General features: G+C 42.4%; 1 protein-coding gene across 3 annotated transcripts; it reads left to right on the top strand.

The window, feature by feature from the left end:
- The first annotated feature begins 305 nt into the window (after window positions 1-305).
- On the top strand, window positions 306-15131 carry ENO1 (enolase 1). 3 transcript variants are annotated; one of them, XM_072155932.1, is made up of 12 exons: window positions 306-461; window positions 4052-4140; window positions 4762-4857; window positions 6522-6580; window positions 8814-8883; window positions 10026-10159; window positions 11120-11342; window positions 13097-13294; window positions 13396-13597; window positions 13795-13903; window positions 13983-14041; window positions 14669-15131. In XM_072155932.1, exons 2-12 carry the CDS (start codon window positions 4056-4058, stop codon window positions 14736-14738), a joined length of 1305 nt encoding a protein of 434 aa, XP_072012033.1. In that variant the 5' UTR covers window positions 306-461; window positions 4052-4055; the 3' UTR covers window positions 14739-15131. The 3 variants fall into 3 exon arrangements, with proteins under 3 accessions (XP_072012033.1, XP_072012034.1, XP_072012032.1); XM_072155933.1 differs by having other exon boundaries at window positions 332-461; window positions 4049-4140; XM_072155931.1 differs by lacking the exons at window positions 306-461; window positions 6522-6580 and adding an exon at window positions 6270-6328 and having other exon boundaries at window positions 4049-4140.
- Window positions 15132-15650: the final 519 nt, after the last annotated feature.

Below are 15650 nucleotides of genomic sequence, written 5' to 3'. Positions count from 1 at the left end.
ACTGGCACTATGACTTATGGCAGTAACTGTTTGCAGTGTTCTACAAGGATCAACGTGTAGAATTCTCTGTATTACTTTTCTATTTAAACCATTTTTCATCTTCATCAAATATTTAGACATAAAATGTATTTATTATACGTAACACTCAAGTAATGACTTCAGGGGCACGGCCCAGGTAGTATCCACCTATCGCGTACGTCACTATCCCCCCAGAGCAGCTGTGTCCCCCCGCACGTACAGCGCCGTCCACCTGTGAGTGACACCTTGCCGTCGTCTCCACTTCCTGTCTCTCTCTGCAAGGTCGCACGAGCGTCTCCTGGCCAATCACGTCCTGCTAGGGGAACCCTCAGGGGGGGCTGTGACGGCCGCGGAGGGGGTGTGGCTCTGCAGTATAAAGGCTGGAGCTCTGCCTTAGCTTCTTCTCCTTTCTCTTCTCCGGAAAGCAGAGTACAGCAGCTGAGGTGAGTGCAGGTGCTGCAGTGATACACCCCCAGTATGGGGGAGGATAGAATCCCCCTGATATTAGGATTTGTGGTCTCCTTCTGTCATTATCTGATCATATTCTATTAGCCAAGCTTGTTAGGCCACTAGCCATCTGCAATGGGCTTCATGCTTGCATTTTTGTTGTAAATTTGCATATGATGAAGTAATTAATGTTGCCACTTACAGTATCTTGCATCAATCTGCATAGATTATATAACCCCCATGCACCCTATGGTGATGTCCCCTGGTATCATAGCCTTCCTCTATACTCACAGCCCCTACAGTATATGTATATCCAGGGAATGTGACACTTGTGGATCCTGTACAGTAACCCCATGACAGATGCAGCTCTCAGCTGCCACTTGCTAGAAATAGAAACCTGCATGCATAGGGTGGGATTCAGGCATCTTAGCTTTTACTTAACCCTTCTTGTACTGGCTCCTTCACTGATCAGCTGTGTCTCATGGTAGAGGCCTGTTGCACCATTATATTGGGTGGCCATGACTGTGCGTTTCTATCCAACCCCAAAGGATTTCCTATTCTTATTCAGTTGTTTGAGATCTGTTCTTGCATTTCTTCCTTACAGTAATGGATTTGGCGTTTGTCATCAAAATGGATGCAGTTTTTTTCTTGTATCCTAAGCTTTGTCTGCATTAAAGGGTTAACAGACAGATCAATGGGATCTTTGGTGATAATGAGACTTGTTGCTTGGGTTGTGTGGGTGTGGTATCTGCAGGTTAGATGTGACTGCCATGTACTTAACTGCTTCATAACCTGAGGATATGTCTGGAGTGGATGCTGAACAGCCTTAAAGGGTGCCTATATACTGAACATATATTCATTGCTCAGTAAATGCTGCCCCCCCCCCCTACAATTCTCCCTGATGTCATTCCGTACAGTAAATCCGTCAGGGGGCTAGTCAGGCCTGGATGCCTTCTGCTTGTGAGTAACTGCACGTCTACAAAGAAGCCATTTTCTGTAAATGACTGTTTCTCCCTATTGAATCACCGTCGTTTCCACAGCTAAGACGCCAGGGCCTGCCCCTGCAAGAAAGGAAGTCAGTTTATGACTAATAATCCGTCCCACCTCTATGGAAATGAGAGCACTAGCGTTTCTACATGCTTGCATCAGGATGTGTATCTATGACTTGTACAGTAAAGATGGGGTTAAATGCAAAGCGGCGAACCCTTCATGGATTATCATGGCTGCAGACATCCAATGGTGTCCTGCTAGAAGTGGGTCATTGGTGATCTGACTGCAGAGCAGTGAATGTTGTTTTGCTAGAACCGTGCCCTTCCACCTTGAACCTTTGTACTGTCTGCAAAACAATATGTGACACTAACTGTAACTTGGCTTGCATTCTGCTCACATTGGTAACTTGTTACTTTGTATAGCACCGACATATTTGTCGTACTGTATGCAGCGCTAAATAACCCTGATTTAGCCAAGTTCTAGCAAAATGTTGCAAGTTTTGCCAACAAACGATGGACCCTTTCTCGGTGTCATTCAGGTGCTATGGACCAGTCACTGACATATTAATATATTATAATTTTCTGTCCTTATGAGCAGAACGTACATCTGAACTAATGTGAATTTGACTATAGTTCTAGAATTTACGCCTTTGTACAAAATACATCTTTGCTTCATTTGCACACCTTGTTATTGCACTTGCACTTAGAGCAAAAATCCTTAATTCTGTGTTAAAATCCAATAGAATATAAACTGCACTGTGAGGCTTGCAGCTCTCCTATAAGATGTAGCATTGTTTCGCTGAGCCTTATTAGAAATGAGAAGTGCATTATAATGGGTGACCTCTAGATCTATAGGATGTAGAATGCCCTTGAGAACGCTATGACCCGGCCTGGTTTCTGAGCATGCCCTGATGCTTGGAAGATGCTACGTGATGAGTAATGTGGTAATGAATGGAGGAGGCCGATGTACTTCATCCTCCTTGTGCTCTCATTATATTTCACTGTTCAGGCTTGGCAGCTCATCGAAAAGCCCTAAACTAACCCCCCCCCCTGCATCCACTTGTCAAAGAATCTCCTTTTTTGTGATGAGAACACTAGTCTCTGCTTGTCACAAAGGGTTAACCTGAATTGCAGCATTTCTGACGTTTCCGGAGGAGGCGGAGTGTAGGGACCAGGAAGGCTCATCAAGGACGTAGCTGTGTATGTATAGAAGCTATATGATGTGCGCTGCTTCATTACACAGCTATGAGCAGAGGCTGATGGCTCAGCAGTTGTGGCCCACTGTTCATACAACGGGGTTACATACATAATGGAAGAGAATGGGTTTTCATGACCTTGAGTAAGCATCATATCCTCTTGCGTTTGGGTGTTGCATAATAAATTAACCCTTTAGGTCCTAGTGAGAATGAAACTGGATACATTTGAGACTACAGAACAAGGTTGCACAATTGCTGGTTAATTGTCAAACTTTAATTGGTGCTTTTACATGTACAACAAGTGTGAAAGCCTTAAAGGTTGTCATTAACTTCACTCTCCTGTCTTAAAGGGGTTGGGCCAGCTATTTTAGTTATCCCCTTACACTGGATAACAAGATGATTGGGAAGAGCCCAACTGCTGGGACCTCGATTAATCTGGAGACTGGGAAACTTGTTACTAGTGGATAGTGGCATAATCAGCATACATCCTGATGCTCAATTCGGTTGTATGGTAGTATTGGGAATTCACTGTATGGGAGTGCCATGGATGGGTAAGTACTGTGCTTGGCAATATCCAACACTACCACACAAGTGAATGGAGTTGGAGATGTGTTGCTCCATCAGTTAAATTCTCTAGATCACTGGGGGCCCAGCAGCTAAATGATTACTGATAAAGTTGGATAGTAGATGACTTAAATGGCTATATAGGAGCTGGGTGAAGTTGTAGAAGAGAAACTGCCATTGCTCCTCACTATGGAGGTGCACACAGTGTCCCCCCTGTATAATTTGAGTATGTATCAATAAACAAAAGCTGAAGCTGTTGCCAGTATCCAGGTAAATGCCATGATTGTCTTCTACATGGGACACTAGCTGTCTCAAGCCCTTTAACTGGGGCAGATTAAAATGTTAATGTTTCAAAATCTGGACAGGTCACAGTTCTCCCCTTTGGCAACAAAGTTTCAAATGCCAAAAGGAGACCACCCAACTCAGACTTCCCAAAAAGTCCAATGTTAAACGGTATAGGAAGAATACTGTTTTGTAAAGGGGCAACGGTTTCCTCCGGCCTGTGGTAAGGATGAAGTTGGCTTTGTTGAAAGGGGTTATTTAGTACTGCCAAAAATGGGTGTTTACTAATAGAAACCTCACAAATTTGTATTGCATTCGCATTAACTTGAGGTCAATGATTAACATGCATCCTAAAAGTGCATTTATCTTATTTCATCAGGTTATAGTGCGGCATATATTTAGAAATGTCAGAATTCCTTGGTAATGTTTCCTTAGCAATCTAAAGTATATAAAAAAGAATTTCTTTTTTGTCTCAACCAGTGACAATGTCTTTGTTTATGACTTTGCACCATCAATGGTCTTTTATTCTAACAAATTTACTTTCTTCACAAGCAGCACAATGGCTGTCCTAAAGATCCATGCCAGAGAGATCTTTGACTCTCGTGGAAACCCCACTGTGGAAGTTGACCTGTTTACATCAAAAGGCAAGTTAACAGTTTCCCCTCCAAAAACCCATCCCCCCTCAAGATATAAATCACTTGGTGTACACCCAGACTACAGTGGCATGCATAATGGAGAGCTCAAGGATCAAATTTGTCAATTATTTGCAATTATTTCCAGGCTTCTATGCCTGTTTTCTGGCATTGATGCCCTTAAGTGTCCCCCTTGTTCCTCAGTTGGTGTTAATCACCTGTGAAATTGGCTATTTACCAGATGATCATGTGCTCTGTGGTGGCTGAAGAATGAATTTGCATCCATCTAGTTGGTATAATTGTTGAAATATAAGCAGCCATTGTAACTTGTACCAAAACTTCCAGTAATGTCTGGCTTGTATGTTGGGTACATGCCACCCTGCACTACTCGGGGAATCCATGTCCCTTAACTTACCAGAGTGCTTCAGTGGGTCATTGGCATACAATCTCTGCAGTCCTGCCAGGACAGCTGGATGCAGAATGACAAAGCAACAAAGATGTTCCTTGACAGCATATGACTGTTTACCTGATGTCAGATTTGATCTTGACTTTTCATTGTGAATATCAATTTTTCTTAAATGCTAAGGGCTTTATATGTAAATATTTTAAACATAATTTTATCTTGCTTTGCAGGTCTCTTCCGTGCTGCAGTGCCCAGTGGAGCATCCACCGGTATCTATGAAGCACTTGAGCTCCGTGACAATGACAAAACCCGTTACCTGGGAAAGGGTAGGTCTAGACACTGGCTTGACACTTGCGTTTCCTTCTCTGTAACTTTGACCATTATGGGGCAACTAACCTAAAGACTTTAACTTGTACCCAAGTAAGAAGTGTGCCTCATAAGGTATTCTTCTCCAGCACAAATCAAAACTTGTGCTTCATGTTTCCATGTGCAAGTACAGTACATCAGTGATTCACACATGGTGACTGGTCCCAACAAGACCATGGTACAGAGATTGTGGGTATGGAGACTACATTGGTACTAGGGGTATACTACTCTTATTTTGCCTTGTCAAAGTGGTATATGGCCATTGGTTTATTTTATAGCTTGGTCAATAAAGAAAATTGAGCATGATGAACCAGGGGCAATTGGGGTGCATTCATTTGTTCAGTTTTTCGGTTGCAGTTTTTGATTTCCAAACCAGGAGTGGAGTGAAAAATAGAGGAGCAGCTTCTCACTGATGTTATCACCCATTATGATCCACACCTGCTTTTGGCTTCAAACGGTATCTGAAAAACTGAACGTGTGAATGTTCCCTCAATCTTGGCTTTATATTATATATGGAGGGCTACCACAGTCGGTGTCTGGATCCATCTATATGAATGGCCTTCTCAAATAAACTTGCAAGATTGTCCTTGGAGGGTGTTACCAGGGCCCTTAAGTGCTGCAGATTCACAGGCTGTTACATTGTACAGGAGACTTGCTCCTGTAGTGTAATGCCCTGTGAAATCTGCAACCCTGAGGGGCTTTGGTAACGCCTTCCAGACTATATAATTGGCATAATATGAACATTGATTTTAGGAGACCATCGATAACAAATAAGTTTGGTTTATCATGCTTAATCTTGATGTAGAGTTTAAAGGGGTATTCTCATCTGGGCATTTACAACTAAATTAATCTGCCATATGTAAACATTTCTTCAATTGGATGTTAATTAAAAAAAATGTTCCTGTGTGAAGATAATTTCTCATGAATGTAGTAATGGCTTCCTCGGATACGACCACGTCACACTCTGGCAGCGGTGGCCAGACATGCGCTATGGAGTCCTGCCTGACCTCCTGGATTCAGCAATCATTACCACAGGACGGCTGTAGGATATGCAGTAACTCCGGGATATTTTATATACAAAAACCTTTTGTTTCTTTGTGCACTCAATCTATCAGATGTGGCCGTATCCGAGGAAGCTATCTCGTTTCTAAGGAACAACATAGTTACACTTTGAGAAATTATCTTCACACAGGAACATTTTTTTTAATAACATCCAATTAAAGAAATGTTTATATATGGCAGATAAATGAAACTGAATGTGAGTGCCCAGATGAGAATACCCCTTTAATGAACTTTAACATGTTTACATTTTTAGAAACTTTGCCTACTGTAAATGCACCTTTCATCACCCATCTTTGTCCCTTGCTCTCAGGTGTGGGCAGAGCGGTGAAATATGTAAATGAGTTTCTGGGACCTGCTTTATGCACCCAGGTAATGGGAGCATGTGCCCTGCACTCCTCCCAATGCATGGGGTTTGACTAACTACTTAGAGGGCATTTCTAGAAAGCATCTCCTGTGTTGCACTGGACAGAGCACTGCGTCCTCAGGAGATACTAGTCTAGTAATGTCTGCGGTGCATGCTTGTGTGATCCTTGCAGTGATTGAATGTGCTTGTCCCTTCTAGGTGTGTCTAAAGCCGTTGAGCACATCAATAAAACCATTGCACCAGAACTGGTTAGAAAGGTATGGGTTTTTGTTTAACACACTTCTAACCTCTTGCGCTCTTTAGGGTGCAGTCAAACATTGCATCTAACACATGTGTTTAAAAACTCATTGCACCAGCTGGGGAGAGATTTGCCTAATTAAATGGCTGTTTACAAAATGCAACTCTTAATGTAATGTGAATGCATATGTTAACACTTGTGTTTAACTAGGCAAATCTCTCCAGCTGTTGCAAACATTTGAAACTCGTGCATTAGAATTGACTTGTGACAGCACCCTTCAATTCTTCTACTTTTACAGTCCTTGGTCAGTTTCTCTTTTTTTTTTTTTTTTTTTTCTCTTCTGTGTTGAGTCTTTGTTACAACCAAAAAATATCAACTATATGGAACCCCCCCCCCCTTCCCCATCAAGACATGGAGGGGTAGCGATGGCCCAAAATAGTGGCTGGCTACTGCGGCCTAGGGCATGCTGTGGTCACACTGCTTAGTATTAGGACTGGCAGGTCTCCAGTACGTGGTGTGAGAAATCTAGAGGGAGCCTGATGCAGTGGTTTCTCCCCTGTGGTGTCTGTAGGATGGGTCCCTAGGTTATGTATGGGGAGCCCATGGTGGTAGACGGACATATCCAGGGATCAGACTGAGGCAACATTGTGCAAGTCAACTTGCAGTTCTTTACTAAACAGACAACGGCCAAACACGATAACAGATTCTTCTTTCTATAGTGGTCTGCAGGAAAGGTTCAGGCAGCCTGATAGTAGATGCATGCTGGGCTGGTTCAGGTGGAATGGAGTCCAAGTGGTGGAAGCTGCAATTCTGGGTTTAAGTCTACAGACTTGCCATGAGTGCCAGGCAGTTGGTCTGATGCACAAGAAGTTCCTGGCATGAATGCTGTGGCAGCACTGAAGGTATGCTGCTCACTGTCAGCTGACTAAACTATGAGGTCAGACTACCCCTGGTCAGGTGGTAGCACCTCTCCAATCACTTAACAGCTTGCATAAACAGGCACATCATTTGATAATTACATACACCAGTTAATTGTTTCCTTGCCAGGCAGTAGCTACAGCTGCACTTACACAATACCCAGGTTCTAGAACTTTCCAAGAGGTGATCAATCTCCCCAACAGCTCCTGACCTAGGGAGGCTGCTATTCAAACTACCAGCCTGCCTATGCATTGGCAGGGGTGTTGCATATATGTACTTCAGTCTTAACCAGTGACCATAGATCTGGTACAAAGATAAGGTTCATATAATGAGTTGTGACCTGGAGACAGGTTGGGGGACTCCATACTTGGGCGATCACTGTATATGACCACTAAATACACTGGTGATTGCGTTCTGTAGGTTTTTGATAGTGCCCTATGTCCATATACTTACAATCCCTGTTGCTGTAAGCATAACATGAAAAATTACAACAGGTGTTGGAGATGCTTGTTACTTGATCTTGTGGCTTATTTATTGAGCAGGCATATGCTTGTCTCAAAGTCTAGGACCGTCTAGCTGGCTCCTGAACATGAATACAGTGCAGCCTTGGCTTGGTCTGCAAGCCTTCTGCATTTTACAAAATTAACTTGGTTTAAAAGCAAAATTTCATAATGCAAGCATTACTCTACCTCCAGCTCTCAAAATTCAAGTTCAATAATTTCCTAAGGGAAAACTTGTTTTGATATACAAGCAATTTGGATTACAAGCATGGTCCTGGAACACTTTATCCTCCTAATCCAAGGATCCATTGTATAGAACTTGTATGGAACTGCACATACTCATATTTAAGGGACATTTTATCCATATAAAGCAGGGATAGAAAACAATAACTCTATAAAATGGTGTTACATGGGACTCTAATAGTTCTGTCACGTGTTGCATTCATAATGTACAGGGGACTGGCCTTGTCCCGATCACATATTTATTTCCATGGGAATGCATGTGATCAAGTTATTGATCACATGCATTTTCCTGGAAACGAATATGCGATTGAGCCAAGGCTCGTCCACTGTGCACAAGCTATGAACGCACCACTAGCAGAACATGTGACCACAACCTTTTAGCTTCAATTAAACTACAGTATGGTGTGTTTTTTTTTTTTTTTTTTTTTTTTTTTCTCCGTGTCCTAAAGCATACAAAGCTGACTAACAATAGATTGCAATCTAATAGATTGAGGTGGAAGATATTATGCAAATTTATTAATATATAACTGAATATTCAGGCCATGATCAATTCTATAAGATATTTTATACTAAACTAGTGTTTTCTTACAGAATTTAAGCGTTGTGGAGCAGGAGAAGATTGACAAACTAATGCTTGAGATGGATGGAACTGAGAACAAGTGTAAGTGTATTCTGTAGAAGACATAATTTATGTATCTATATACTTGTGTATAAGCAGAGTTTTTCAGCACAAAAAAGGTGCTGAAAAACTTCACACGACTCGAGAAAATTGAGCTTTTATACTCGCCCTTCTTCAGTCCGATGATCAGCGCTGCTCCTCTTTCTTCGGGCTTCTTAAACAGGCTGCACAGACGCGGCCACGTTATCTGCCAACCGGTGCATACTATGTCTTCAGCAGCCGCATCGTAGTATGTGACGGCCAAACGCATGGCCACTTCTCTGCCGGCTGTTACAGAACACCAAAGAAAGAGGAGCTGCAGGGAAGACAAAAGGGAGGCCATGCTGAGCATCGGGGCCGCCTGAGGGTGAGTATATAAGGTGTTTTTTTTTTTGTTTTTTTTTCTTTTTTTTTTTTTTTTTTTTCCATTTAAGGGTTGGCTGTATACTGAATGGGAGCTGTGACCAAAACATTTCCCACCCTTGGCTTCTACTCGAGTCAATGGATTTTCCCAGTTTTTGGTGGTAAAGTTTAGGGGCCTCGGCTTATACTCGGGTCTATAAAGTAATTTGGGACATGTACAAATAAAATTCATATGGAACAATAGGAGTGGGGGCCCTGCTTTCAAGAGCTTAGTCTAAGCTGTGCTGACTTCTTTCATAAAATATTTACTCATGCATTACTGGCGCTTCTAGCCTGTTATGGATACAGTAATACTATCTGGAAGGAGGGCAAATGTTTAGTTTCCTGTTAAAGGCTCAACAAAGGGCCATTGAAGCACTTGCTCAGTTTCTTGCTCCCTAATTAGAAGGGGGGGGGGTAGAATGTGCCATAATCATGAGAATGTACTTCAATTGAGTTTGTCCTGTCGGCTTTTGAAGTTGGTGGTAGTTCCTAAGCATATAATGAAATGGCACTTCTGAGTCATTTGCCAGCAATTGGATATTAAAGGTCACTGACAAGTGTGTTTGGACCATTGAAATGACAGAAGGTAAAGTTACTATGCAGACAGTCTTGTCAGTCACACTAAATTGAGAAACTCCTAGAAGAGGTCTGGGAAGCATTTACTATTTAGTCTTGTAGATCTTGTAGCCGTTGTGTAGGCTTGGCACATATTAACTGTGATATCAACTGTTCTCTTGTAGCAAAGTTTGGTGCCAATGCCATCCTGGGAGTGTCTCTGGCAGTGTGCAAGGCTGGCGCTGCTGAAAAGGGAGTGCCCCTGTACCGTCACATTGCTGATCTGGCTGGAAACGCTGAAGTCATTCTGCCAGTTCCTGTGAGTTCCAATACAATCCATTTTGGTAACTTGGGAAGCTAAAGAGTACCGTATTTTTCAGCCTATAAGGCGCACCATCAATAATTGCCTGCTAAAATGTCATGTATAAGGCACACCTGATTATAATGATGAATGACCAGTAGATGGCAGATCTGTGCACAGTTCAAGGCACCTGTTGTCTGTAAGTACGGTTCATATATAAGGTGCACTGGTCTAAAAGGCACACCTTTGAGAAAATCAAAGGGTTTGTTTTTTTTTGTGCACCTTATAGTCCGAAAAAATAGTGTGCTAAATATTGTAGTAACACCACTGCAGTCCCACACTGGCTGTGACTAATCTTTGGACATAACCTTTCATGGTCCATGGTGGACACTAATGAAACTGGTGGAGGAGGGGGGGGGGTGGCAAATGAATGGAAGGTTAGTCATTGTGCATACCCTGGACACCCATGCTTGGAGTCTACCTTCTGCTTTAAATGGGTATTCCTATTTCAGCAAATGTTTTGGTATAATGAAAAGTTTTATACAGAAATTATATTGGAAAACTGTATAATTTAGCAGTTTTCTAGATCTCTGCTTGCTGCCATTCTATAGAAAGGTTTGCTTCCAGTGGATAGAACTGACCATGGTTACACATACAAACACACTGCGCCTAGGAGTAGTCAGTAATAATGCACCTGTGACCATGGTCAGACTTCTATCCACTGGAAGCAAACTTTTCTATAAACCTGTCTATAGAATGACAGCAAGCAGTGATCTAGAAAACAGAGGAATTGATACAGAATGTATAATCGGGCAAACATTTGCTGAAATGAGTGCCCCTTTAAACATTGCATTCTGACCCAAAACCTGGGCCAAAATCCTGTGAGTAAATGGCAGAATTGTGCCCTTATTGCAAGTAATATAAAGCTGTTCTCTTGCATGCTTCATACTTGTGGTCTAACGACCTTTCTTTTTACAGGCATTCAATGTGATCAATGGCGGATCTCATGCTGGCAACAAGCTGGCTATGCAAGAGTTTATGATCTTGCCCATTGGTGCCTCTTCCTTTAAGGAGGCCATGCGCATTGGTGCAGAGGTTTACCACAACCTGAAGAATGTGATCAAGGAAAAATATGGAAAGGATGCCACCAATGTTGGAGATGAGGGTGGCTTTGCTCCCAACATTCTTGAGAACAAGGAAGGCAAGTGTCTAAATTTCTATATTAAATAATCCTAACTGGGGCTTAAGAGGCTTATGTTGAAACCATCTGTTTCCACTATTATTTAGAGTTGTCTAGGCTTGGCAAAATATAGATTACTGTCCTTGGGTGAAGGGCTGTAAAAAAAAAAAAATTGGAGGGGGCTGTTCACTGAGCAAATTGATATTTTGTGTATAAGGAAGTTGTACAATTTTTCCAATGGGTCATTATCAAATCTCAGTTTTAGATCTGTTTGCTGCCATTCTAAGTCTTTTGTTTACTTCCAGTGGATAGAAATCTGTCCATAGTTGCACAGCTCATGAACGGACTTCTATTCACTGGAAGCTTTCTATAGGACCACAAGCAGAAGTCTAGGTAACCATGAGGAATTAATTACACAAAATGTACATTAAACTTTTGGTATCAAGTTTCCAATAGTTTGCTGAAAGTGGACAACCCCTTTAAGCTTGTAACTTCTGCTTATTACCACCTGTTGGTGCCATGCCCCTGTCTGCTTAGAGGCAGGCATTCTGTCAAACTATTTCCAGTTGCCTGGTACAGCATTGGGCTATATTCACATGAACAGATGGGGATATATATATCTCCGATGAATGTCTCCCATACATCGCAATGGACTAATGGTGCAGCCCCGTACCCCGGCACTGCTGTGTGCCCGCCGTGCGGCGGGAAACGGCAGTGTGAATGTAGTCTAGGATTGAATCCTTTGCCACATGTGTGGCACAGGCAGGGTGCAGCACAAGACCATGGTAGTAATGCCTGAGCTTGGCATAACTATTCTGTTAGGAGTAAAACAAATAAAGTGGAGGCATCAGATTTTTTTTTTTTTAATGAGACTCCTCCCCAATATAGAAATGCCAAATGTAGGCACAATACTACATGGTTACAGCGTATGTTGAAACCATCTGTTTCTACCACTATTTGGGTTGTCAAGGCTTGGTAAACTCTAGATTAGGGGGTGGGTAGGTGGGGTCCTGAATGGAGGCTTTTTACTATGTAAAAAGAGAAGACCACTTCTGTAGCCATCAGGCCTGCTGAAATCTCCATCAAATGTGAAAACTCGGGCTGCAGTTAATATTTGGAAGAGATTAATTAACTAATGACTAGTTAATATATCTGCAGATGTAACTGTATACAGTGTTTAGACATGCTGTGGGAAGTCTGTAACCTTCTATAATTGGATCCACTCTGCTCTCCAGGCTAGGGGAGGTCATGGAATGTTAAGTGAATGAACAGCTCCCTTGCGGCAGAGCTGATGAGATCACTGGCACATTCATACTAACATTATGTGTAACTACTGACCTGTTTCGGGCCCCTCAATACTACTTCTACTTTACTTTGTTATATTGGGTGTTAAATGTTAATACTTGACTCCATAGGCTCAGGGTCAGCTCCAGGTTACAGTAGGCAACAACCTCAGTGGGCCCCTTTGGTTTCTAAATTTTGAATGAGATTACAGCAAATGTCTCCTGTTCCCTAAAATATTCCCTATATTTTAGGGAACAAGAGACTGTTTTGGCTTCGGAATTTTTGATCTTGCCAAACAGCCTCATGGTTATTTTTATATAAGCCTCCCTAACATCCTATGGATTCAATTGATGCAGCTTCCCCATGCCCCCATGGATTCCTTATGTGGGCCCAAGTATGCCCAGTGCTGGCATTAGCCCTGCATAGGCTTATCCTTTTCATGTGTAAATGTCCTGCTTTGACTTGAATCCAATTTATCTCCCCCCTAACAGCTCTGGAACTTCTGAAGACCGCCATTAATAAGGCTGGATACTCTGATAAGATTGTTATTGGAATGGACGTGGCTGCTTCTGAGTTCTACCGTGATGGAAAGTATGACTTGGACTTCAAGTCCCCAGATGACCCCAGCAGATACATCTCCCCTGACCAGCTAGCTGACCTCTACAAGGGCTTTGTTAAAGACTATCCAGGTGACTTGTAGTGGGCTACTAGTTTTATAAATGATAACAAAAATAGCAAATCAAATGAAGCACAAATTGCAACTCAATTACCAACTTTTTTTTTTTTCCAGTTGTTTCCATTGAAGATCCATTTGACCAGGATGACTGGGCTGCATGGGCAAAGTTCACCGGCAGTGTAGGAATCCAAGTCGTTGGTGATGACTTGACTGTGACCAACCCTAAAAGAATTGAGAAGGCCATTGCCGATAAGGCCTGCAACTGTCTTCTCCTGAAGGTCAACCAGATTGGATCAGTTACAGAATCTCTACAAGCGTAAGTTCTGTTTTTCAGGCTAATAATCTGTAAGAGTGGTCAGGTAGTTTGGGTTAACCACCAGATGTAAAAAAAAAAAAAAATTTTCAGCATGATGTGGTTGTTAGCCCTGCACACAAGTCATTTTTAACATGCATTTGCTGGTTGTTAACTGCATCTAGTCAAACCACATTTCCAAGCGTCTTTGCTTTTTACAGATGTAAACTGGCTCAGACTAATGGCTGGGGAGTAATGGTCAGCCATCGATCTGGAGAGACTGAGGACACCTTCATTGCGGATCTTGTGGTTGGCCTCTGTACTGGACAGGTATAAATTATTTTATCTAATTTTTATTTGTGGGGGTTTTTATTCTCAAAGCTAATACAGAAATGTTTTCTTCCATTAGATCAAAACTGGTGCTCCATGTAGGTCTGAGAGACTTGCAAAATATAACCAACTGCTCAGGTAAGTAGCTTAGTTTTTTCCTAAATCGATAGATGCCACAACTGAGGTGCATTTAACAGTTTGAGGAATTCCACTTGGTCTAAGAGCAACAAGTGCTGGTTGGTTTTACAGTGAACCTGGTAATCGTGGGTAGTGTAGGTCACTCATGGTTTAAGGGCAAAACTTGGAATTGTATAATCCAATAAACTTGGTCAGATCCCTTAGCATCACTTCTGTGATAAAGGCAATGTAGTAAGGTATTTAGAGATTTCAAGGGATTGTATTGACTCTTGAATATATGTAGCAGATGCATGTGGTACATACCTCGATGCTCCCACAAATCCAGGTAGTTTGTTAAATCAAAACTTTTGGTGCTATATATCACATGGGGACCTTTCATACTTAACAAAAGGAAAATTGTCTCCAAGCATTGATCACTAGGATGTCATCCCTTTGGCATTAGAAGCTGGACAGTACTTCACCACTGGCATCCTACTTGTGATCAGGTCTCACTAGCTTTAATTTAACACAGGGTTCACCATTGACAACTAGTTTTAATCAATGTTAGATTTTTATTAGCTGCACTGAGATCCATTTGTATTACTATGGAGTAAGGCATGTTTTTTTTTTTTTTTTTATCTCGTGCAGAATTGAAGAGGAGTTGGGATCCAAGGCTCGTTTTGCAGGCAAGAACTTCAGGAAGCCAGACTGCAACTAAGGAGAGCCTCACAGAGCACTTAACCATCTTTATGTAGTCACTGTACACCTAGGAGTCTGCAGGAGCTGGCTTACACCCTTCACTGCTGTAGAGGCCTGTCTCCCCACAAGCCCCTCTAGCAATGACTGTCTGGTATCCCCCAAGCCTCCTCACAATCCTGCAGTTTCTGACCTTCCAAACCCAGAAGCTTTGCTGCTTATTAGGATAATTCCTCGTCTGTCACTCTCGGTGCCTGCATGTTGTCCATGTTTTTCTATTGTGGCTGTGGTCCTGATCACTTCAACCCTGTTGAAATCGTATGTTGTGTGTTGCAGTCTATCGGGAGGCTAGTTCATGTGCAGAGTCAAGAGATGATGTAGTTTTATGAAGAGCTAATAAACTCTTTTGAAGGTGTCTTTGTCTGTCTTTAATGCATCTACAAATCTCTGTATGGCATCACACATCAAGAATTCACATGGATTCAGTCATATATGATGGGGGGGGGGGCGCTATTATAAGTGCCCAGGCATGGGGCTGAAATGCCCAGCACCAGCCCACTCTGCCACTAGTCCCAGGCTCCTGGTATGGAGGTGGCATCAAAGGGAAATCTACTTACTGGTGGTTCACAAATAATTGTAATTGTTTCTGGGCTTGTTTGCCCAACAAGGTGTAAGCCCCTTAAAAGGGGCTATCCTTGCGTCCATTTGAGGCACCTACCACCTGATCTACCTTAATAGGTAGATCCATGGTGGTAGATTTCCTTGAAGGTTGATGCCACACCACATATTTGGACCATTTAAAGCATGCATCCTTTGTTTACTATGTATTAGGCTGGTTTCACAGCTGCCTACACTTGTAGCGTTTACGAAACTGGTCCAAACCATTCGGACATATGCTTTAGGGTGATGGCACACGTGGCGTTTTGGGCAGTTT

This window comes from Engystomops pustulosus, chromosome 6 (genome assembly GCF_040894005.1).
Source record: "Engystomops pustulosus chromosome 6, aEngPut4.maternal, whole genome shotgun sequence".
Classification (NCBI taxonomy): domain Eukaryota; kingdom Metazoa; phylum Chordata; class Amphibia; order Anura; family Leptodactylidae; genus Engystomops; species Engystomops pustulosus.
Note: the sequence above shows the minus strand (reverse complement) of the source record. Positions and strands in the feature narration are given on the sequence as shown.